Genomic DNA, 9,483 nt, shown 5'->3' on the forward strand with positions numbered 1-9,483 from the left:
TAAGTTTTAGATTGATAGTGGACCGGCGGCCTAGGAAAAAACTATTAGAAATGACAGTAAGTGCCTGAATTTTCCAATTAATAATGGAGAATTTAGAGTTGTGGTTGCAGAGGTGACGCCATATCCATGGCTGTACGCACCACTAAAAAGCAACAGAGGAGCTATGCTGATGTAAGTAGTGATCTGATCAAACGAATCAGGCACTAAAAAAAGATGAAAAACCAAAAAATCACATCATCGCTTACCGCTTTGCTATGATTATTGCATCTTATGTGCCCCACATATTGATGCGCGTTTAATATTGTTTCTCTATCTACTCATCAAATCACGACTGTAAATGTAATTACAAATCCAACCTCTGAAGGTATATATAGATGGCCAAAACAAGATCATCCACACTAGGGATTGAAGAGTTGTGAAGTGGAGAAGAGATGGCAGGTGAGGAAGAGACAGTGAGCAACAAACAGGTGATATTCAAGGGTTATGTGAGTGGTTTTCCTAAAGAAACAGACATGTATTTGACCACTACTTCTACTAAACTCAAAGTACCAGAAGGTAGTAAAGCTGTTTTAGTTAAAAATCTCTACTTGTCCTGTGATCCTTACTTGCGATTCCGCATGTCAAATATCCCATCTGAAGATCCCGAGTTCTCTCCCTTTCAGCCTGGCTCTGTAATCTCTCTCTTATGATCTTTTGTTTTATAAAATGTGTTTATTTATTTATTGATGATGGGTGAATTATTTTAATGGTAATTAACTAAAATTTATATTCAAACAGCCGATATATGGATTTGTAGTGGCTAAAGTGGTGGATTCTGGGCACCCTGACTTCAAGAAAGGAGACTTGGTGTGGGGAGTAAACGGCTGGGAAGAGTACAGTCTTATAACAGAGCCTGAGAGACTCTTTAAAATTCCACATACTGATGTTCCCCTTTCCTACTACACTGGACTTCTTGGTAATTAAGTTCTTTCATCAATCCGCATTGTTTAAATTAATTGGGATTTTTTGGTTCTGCTATTGGTGGAATTTTCTTAACTAGTTCATTGTAGATGTCAATATTCTCTTGTTTCTCTTTTTTTTTTTTTTTTTTTTCCCTTAACGTTTTTTCTTCTTTTTATAGGCATGCCTGGCGTCACTGCTTACTTTGGATTAACAGACATTTGTTCTCCCAAGGAAGGAGAACGTGTGTATGTATCAGCAGCATCTGGTGCGGTTGGTCAGCTTGTTGGACAGTTTGCAAAGTGGATGGGCTGCTATGTTGTTGGAAGTGCTGGAAGCAAACAAAAGGTTAGCCAGTAAAATTGTTATACTTTGTTTCTGTGATTAATGTTTCATTTCTGATCTGATGGATCCTTTCTAGTATGTCAACAACAATCATCCTAATCAGTCATTGTGGTACTTCAATATACTTGATCTTAGGCCTGGCCACGGGCCTGTTTCTCATCCTGCAAGGTCAATTGCTAACTTCATACATGAAAACACAGAGTAGTATTCTGGCAATGGAATTATCTTATTCACAATTCTAATTGAGTTTCTCCTAACCCTTATCCTTCAGTGAATTAGTGGTGATTGGATGAGTTTATTATGGAACATGATGAGCTCCTATTCAATTTTATGTTGGTTTGTCTAATACAAGGTTGAACTATTGAAGAACAAGTTTGGTTTTGATGAAGCTTTCAATTATAAAGAGGAGCATGACTGGAATGCAGCTTTGAAAAGGTCAGTTTGTGTTGTTTAGCAAAATAAGACTTTCATCTCAAGCTTCAATTACAAGGTAAAAAGATTACCACTCTTGTAGACTTGATTCTTCTAACGATCCCTTAAAAAATAACCCTTCTGTGCTATAATTGTCACTATGTCATCAATTTTCTAAACTCTCTGCATTATGAGCAGCCTGTAACATTTAGTAGCTGCAACAACAAGACTCAAAGTAATGTAACTAAATGGGAAATTCTTGCAAACTAAGACACAATATGTACGGTGGGTCCTACATGTAAATCCACGTGTTTATATCTTGAGTTCATGATAGATGTAGTTTCCGATCCTCAGGTATTTCCCAGAAGGCATTGACATTTACTACGAAAATGTTGGGGGCAAAATGCTTGACGCAGTGCTTCCAAACATGAGAGCACATGGACGGATTGCAGCATGTGGAATGATCTCTCAATACAATCTGCAGCAGCCTGAAGGAGTACACAATTTGGCTACCATTATTTTAAAGCGACTGCGGATACAAGGATTTATAGCTTTCGATTACTTCAGCCAGTACTCCAGGTTGTTGGACTTTGTTGTTCCTTACATTAGAGAAGGAAAAATTACTTATGTGGAAGACATAACTGAAGGCATTGAGAATGCTCCTGCTGCTCTGATAGGCCTTTTCAGTGGCCGCAATGTTGGGAAACAAGTAGTAGCAATTGCTCACGAGTGATTTAGCTTTCTGTTCAGATCATCTAGCTGCAGTGCTCTTGTTATGTTTTATACCGTGCAACCATTGTATGTATAGTTTCTTTATAACCATGGATTATGGTGGGTTCCATGTGAATCACCATACCATATATAATAATTTCTTGTTTTGTATTTGCTTACCTCTACTTGATAATAAAACGTCATTAGGACATTGGTCCTATAGCATTGCAGTGTCAGATGCAGAGCAAAATCAAACCTCTTATGGTGAGTATCACGTGAGACATTCATGATATAATCAATTTCACCAAATACAAATTCCTTAAACTCGCTCATTAGAAGTTGAATAAATGTAGATTATCTTTTCTTCCTGTTACATTCATTAAAAATAGAAATTTGAAGGCGCACTTTGTTTTCCTCTCAGGAAGCCAAATGAGCTTCTTTTTTTTTTTTTTTAAGTAAAAAACTCCATTATGGCTATAGAATGGGATTAATGAGAATCATTTCATAACTCTTTATGATTATAGTGAAATTTTGAGTTATTTTATTGGTTAATTTTATACATATGCTTATGGGATCATGAAAATAATTGAAATACCATAAAATATTATTAGGGGTATCGTTGTAAACACCAACTTGTAACGATAAAACTTTTTATTTTTCTTTTAAATTTTAAAAGTTGATGTTAATCATCAGGCCATCATTTGTCATTCTATCACTGTTTATTTTAGGAAAAATATTTTTTCAAAATTTTTAATTTTAAACTATTAAAAAAATAGTCAATCTTTTAATTAAATAGAAAATTTAGTTATTTTTATTTTTTAAAACTTGATAATCTTATTAAAATATAAAATATATATATATATAATATAAATACATATAATTAATTTAATATTATGAATGAATAATAAAAATTATTTTTATAAAAATATTTTTTATTTTTTGTGAAACAAAAGTCAAATCCAACCTCAATTAAAGTATGCAATTCATTGATTTGAAGTACGTTTAATTTCAAATCGAACAAATTAATCGTAAAATTGACTTCTAAAATTATAAAAAATCAAACTAAATAGAACTAGAATGGAATGAACAAATTCATTAGTTTTGGCTACTCTCTCCTTCAATAAACATAATCAAGCAAGGCGGAAAACAAAATCAAAAATCAAATTGCTTCTTAGTCATCAATCTTCGAATTATTCAAAATCAACATCCAATAACTAAATCTTACTATAAAAAAAAAAAAATCAAAACTAGAAAATTTTCACTGAAACTAGAAATTCAATGGAAAACAACAAATTTCATTTTTCAATGCTTCAAATTCAAACAATAAATTTCAAACTTCAACAATCACACCTAACAAAATATCAGTACAAATAACATCAAAGAAACACAAATCTAGTTTGGCACAATAAAAGTAAGAGGCGAGGTCGAGACTCGTGAGGAACGGAGGAAAGGGTTTGAGTAGGCAAAATGAAGAGAAGATAGAAGGATCACATAGTAGAGTAAAAAAATCAAGGCTTTTATTTTTAGACTTGATCTATCGTAGATTCAAGATATAAAATGTGTTATGATACTTAAATATATGAGCTTCACATATTTTAGATCCATAATAAATCTGTCTATCCAATAATCTTCCACAAAATGATGCAAGTTAGGCAGCAGATTTCGATGGCTTAGTCAATCTTCTTAAAAATGTACATGGGAGTGTCCAATAGAATATGATCAAAGGAATTTTTTGTGATATTAAATTGAAATTTGAGTATGTTTATTATACAAATTAAAATTGAGAAACAACGATAAAATAACTCTTAAAGTTGAGAGATGACGGGTGAAATTAAGCATTATTTGTCCAATAATTCACTGCACCTATCAACATTAGGAGTAAGCATCGGCCTTATGCGAAAGGTACAAAGTTTTTTTTTTTTTTTTCTGAAGGTTGAAAGTTCAATTGACTGGAAAGGAAATGAAAGGGGAGGGATCCGGTGGGATGGTTAGCCATTCAAATTCAAGCCTATTGACATGGAGGTTCATAGTTAAAAATATTATTTTAAATATTATATTATATTATATATAAAAGAGAGTTTTTAAATATAAGATATATGTCTTTCTGTAATTTATTAAAATAAAAAAAGGAAAAAAATAAAGATTTTTAAAGGATTGTAAATGTTTTAATAGCTTTTATTTTATTACTTTATTTTATGTTATTTTAAAAATTTTCTATATTTTTTTTAAATATTACTTTTGTTTATTTTTAAATATGACAAATAATTTTGGATGGATAATTTTGGACAAATAATTTTAAATAAAAGAAAAACTAAACGCAATAAATAAAAATGGATGAATGAAATATTTTATTAATATTTTTATAATTAAAAATATTAAATTTATTTTAAATTAATTTTAATAATTTATTAATATATTTAAAAACATTTTTTATCATAATTATAAAAATAATAAGTAAGCTCTTGGCATATAATTATATGTTTTGTCTGATTTAAACCGGTGACTAGCTAAAAGTATTAGTCATTAAAACTCCTGTGATTTAATACAATACAATAAACACAATGATGCACACAACATTCTAAATTAGAATGAGTTAAAGGATGCACCTTATATTTATATTTAGGCCTATTGACAAAAAAATTCTAAAACTTTTAGAGTATTGTAGTCAATACCCGTAACAAACCTAAGACTGTAGATTTTGATCATCTAAGGGCCCACTATACCGATTTGGAACTTTCTAGAAAGTCAAAAGGAGGCTCTTTCCTCTACTAAGACTGATACTTCTCAAAAAGAGCCTTAACATATAAGTGCATTATACTAGAATTTATTTTTTTTTTGTTCTTATCTTAATTTGCTTTTTCCTTTTCACTCTACTTTGATTGTACAAAGCTAAGCTCTTTTTACAACCTTTGTAAGACTAGTAAGAGCATTGGACTTTTTCTTGTCAACCAAATGGTTACTTAAAATTGTTTCCTTAGGAAGAGCATACTCATTATCTTATTTCTCTTACTGCTATTCAGAACTTTGATACATTAACTATGAAAGTGTTCCCTTAAAGGAACTATATCACGTAACCTTATTATTTAACTTTAACATCATTCTATTAACTACACTAAACTTCACTTTGCTTTCCTCTTTCCTTTTCATTCCATCTTTAAGTCTACCCTTAGTATTTAAAATACATAAAAGGGCATTTGCTAACCCCAATGGACTTACATCTTGTTTGGTGTGATTAGTAGGATACTACCTTCTTTATTCATTTAACGTATTACCATATCCTTTTATGAGTCATATCATTTATGTAACACAATTCTTTTGTAAAGTTAAGGAGATACCTTAACATGTTATTCTTTCTTTTTTGTCTTTGCCATTTCTCTACCAACTTTTGCATGTAATTAAGGAACTCAACATTCCCTTCTTACACTTAAATATTGAAAATGCTTGCAAGGTTTTGTTTTATGCTTCATGTATTTATTATGCTCTTCCATTTAATTCTAGGGAAAACAACTCTCAGCAACAACTCAAACCTACTTGCAAGCACATTCACATACCCTAAGTTTACATGCCGACATGAGCCTTACTTATATACATACATCCACTAGGCTTTCTCATACCTTGTCATTACATAATTAATTATACATACAATAGACATAGGCATACTTGGACTTACCTTTATACAATAAGGGCTTGAGCATAAATTACATGAACATCTATGAGTTTAACATTATTACATGAGATATCTTTATAACATGCCAAAGCCTTCGTACATTATTATTCATCAGCTACCTACAAAACCTGTGTTGGCTTGGGAGGGGAAAGGGAGCGAGCTGGGAGGCTCAGTAAGCATAAACTACTTAAAAGTTTTGTATCCTCATTTTTATCACATCCACATGAGTGTGCCATTCACATGAATGCATCAAATATCAAAACATTTGCAAAAATGGCAGTCATGTCACTAGTGACTCCCCTATAATCCTATGTGCCCGACTCATAGAGAAGTTCTTTAGGACTTCCTTTTTAAACATGACATATGTCATGTACCAAGGGTCCTCACTTAGTCTTTCGAATCTGAAACATACATAGCATAGCATATCATGTTCTCATATACTGTCTAGGAGTCAGTGGATTGTCCATGGTCTACCTCACATCATAATCGATTCTTGATCCAACAAAACACATGTTTCTAATACACTACGTCTTGATATAGCTGTATTCCATGGTGCATGATTATGCTTAAAGCAATACTTAAATAATTAAATAAATAAGAGCATTTAAACTTTAATGAAGCAGTTTATACTTACCTCTTGAAGATTCTATCATTATTCGTACCCCTTTTGATCTAGCAGGTAGCTCTTGAAATTGATTTATATTCCTTGAATGCTTTGATGCTAGATTAACTTAAGGGCTCGATTTTATGGAACACAAATCACCAACTCTTTATAAAGTGGTGAATAATAAAGCACATTAATTCTATACTTTGGACTCCTTAAAAACATACTAAGATCATTAACACTTGATTCTAGGTTATTTTTAGTACATAAAAATAAGTTTCGGAGCATTGAAATAAAAAGAGGAAAGTTGTTGGCAAAAGCACTTCAACTAATGAAATGGGGAACTTTGACTGCTAAAGTCCATAACTCAAAGAATCCCAAAAAAAAAGTAGTTGCTTCGGCAGCTGAAAGTCCCTCTTTCAGTTGCCAAAGCTTGGGAATTCCAGAACCCTAAACTCGATTCTGTAGTATCCCATCTCAACCCAAACAAATAAACTCAATCTCTATAGCTCCAAAAACACTAACCAAACATATAGATAGACATAGATATGTCATAGCAACATAAGAAAACCTCCAATATCAACATGCATTAAGGATTTATCAAAACCCAATTCTTAAGGATGAACTTCAAATTGTTTCATGCATCTACTATAACTTGACCAAATTTGATCCAAGATACTTTCCAAGCCCCCAAAGCAACATCCATCAAGAAGGACACTTCTAACCATAGTCTATTAAATCAAAGAAACTAAGAAAAACCGCATGCATTGATGATTCCTTAAAAGCCCAAGAAGAAACTCCCATTTATTATGAAATTCTTTGAAACTTAAAAACTTTACTCACACCTTCCATTAATATAATACAATTTGATACCCCAAAACATAATTGAAACTCTCCAATTCTTAGAAAATCCACATGTAATTAGAGAAAAGAGTAAGAATAAGAAATGTACTAGATTTTGCCTTTTCAAAACCCAAGATCCTAGCTTGGAAACATTCTCCCTCTTAGAGAGACCAATTCTAACTTCCCTTCATGAAGAAAGCTAGAGCTCCAATACCCAAATCCTCAAGAAACAAGACATGCATCATAAAATGGGCAATAATTTATTTGTGGAAAAACATGAAATTTGAAACCAGCCCAAAACAGAGAGAAAGAGAGAACCTACCCATCTTTTTCTCAATTTTTAGCCTAGAGGGTTTTATTCATACCCCTCATGTAAAGGGAAACTTTGGCTACTCAAAGTCACTTCTTCCATTCTCCTCCTTTTCACTCAAAAACTTCATTCTACTCCAAAAAGCATTGCGCCAAAGACTTTGGAGCATGTACGTTCCTAATTCTGTATACAAAATGGTACCTCTTCTTCGATAATCGGTCTAGCCAATTATGCCAACTTGGACCTCCCAAAATATCCCATCAATCAAGTGACATTCTTGAGTATCCAAAGAGAGGGTGTTACATTTTTATTTGAAATTTTATAATAAAAAATATTTTAATTGATTAAAATATATTTTAATATAATAAACAATTCAAAATTTACATAATAATAAAGCAATTACATTGTAAATTTTTTTTTCTAGTTGTCAATTATACAAAGTAGTTACATTATAATAAAACAGCCATTAAAGTTACAGACCGAGCATAGGTCATACAATCAATCATCAAAATGTCCATAATTTTGTAAATAAAAATAGCAGTTAATCTTTCTAAAATTATATTAATTGCTCATCAATTTAAAAAGATTAATAAATCTGATAATAAACTAATGACTGAAAAAAAAAATTTGCATAATTACTTTGCTTAATTGACAACTGGTAAAACTTTTACAATTTAAATCAATGAACTTTATTATTATGTAAAAATTATTATTTATTATAATGTGATTAATTTGTGTAATTGACAGTTAAAAAAATATTTTACAGTATGATTATTTTGCGATTATTTATTAGTATGTAATTTGAATTATTTATTAAAATATAATTAAAATATATTTTAATCAATAAAAATAATTTTTAGTATAACTTTTAATTAAAAAATAAATGTAAAATTTATATTATATTATAGATATATTTTATATAATAAATAAATAATATTTAAATATAAAGCTTAAATAATAGACTATTTTATTAATAAAAAAAAAACTTCAGGAATTGTATTATAATTTATCATTAACTTTCTCAAATTCAATTCAATCTCTTTGGCTATAATTGTGACAACTAACTAAGATTTGACTATAATAAATACAATTTAAAGTTTTAGCTACAATCATGAATACCCTAAAAGTTTTGATTTTTTGTTCAATAAGCTTTATATTTAAGTGTCTTTTGATATACTTCAATTGCTCATAATTTAAATATTTTAATTTTTTTATTGTTTAAAAATAATTTTAAAAATGTAAGCAGAGCTAATAAAAATTAACTTTTAAATTTTAGAAGGGATAATGTCAAAAAAATCCCAAACTTTGTGATTTTTTATATATTTGTATCCTAAACTTTTTGTTTCAACAAAAATACCTTGAACTATTAACTTTATTACAATTATACCCTACTGTCTATTCTACCATTAAATCTAATGGTTTTTGCCATGTCAGCATAGGAAAAAATGTCCAAAAAAATTTTCAAATTTTGCCTTTTTGACATTTATACCCATCAAGTATTTTTTTAACAAATATACCATGAATTTTGAACTTTACTACAATTGAACTTCATCGTTAGTTGCCTCGTTAAATGCTAACAGAGGTGTCTCATCAACAATTTTAACCCCAATTTGATACTGATTAAACCTAATTTACAATAAAAAATAAATTCAT

The 9,483-nt window shown here is 30.3% G+C and overlaps 1 protein-coding gene across 1 annotated transcript; it reads left to right on the plus strand.

Moving 5' to 3' along the window:
- Positions 1-228: 228 nt before the first annotated feature.
- LOC110640378 (NADP-dependent alkenal double bond reductase P2) lies at positions 229-2,642 on the plus strand. Its single transcript, XM_021791667.2, has 5 exons — positions 229-671; positions 778-955; positions 1,121-1,287; positions 1,637-1,719; positions 2,050-2,642. Exons 1-5 carry the CDS (start codon positions 432-434, stop codon positions 2,426-2,428), a joined length of 1,047 nt encoding a protein of 348 aa, XP_021647359.1. The 5' UTR covers positions 229-431; the 3' UTR covers positions 2,429-2,642.
- Positions 2,643-9,483: the final 6,841 nt, after the last annotated feature.

This window comes from Hevea brasiliensis, chromosome 9 (assembly GCF_030052815.1).
Source record: "Hevea brasiliensis isolate MT/VB/25A 57/8 chromosome 9, ASM3005281v1, whole genome shotgun sequence".
NCBI lineage: Eukaryota > Viridiplantae > Streptophyta > Magnoliopsida > Malpighiales > Euphorbiaceae > Hevea > Hevea brasiliensis.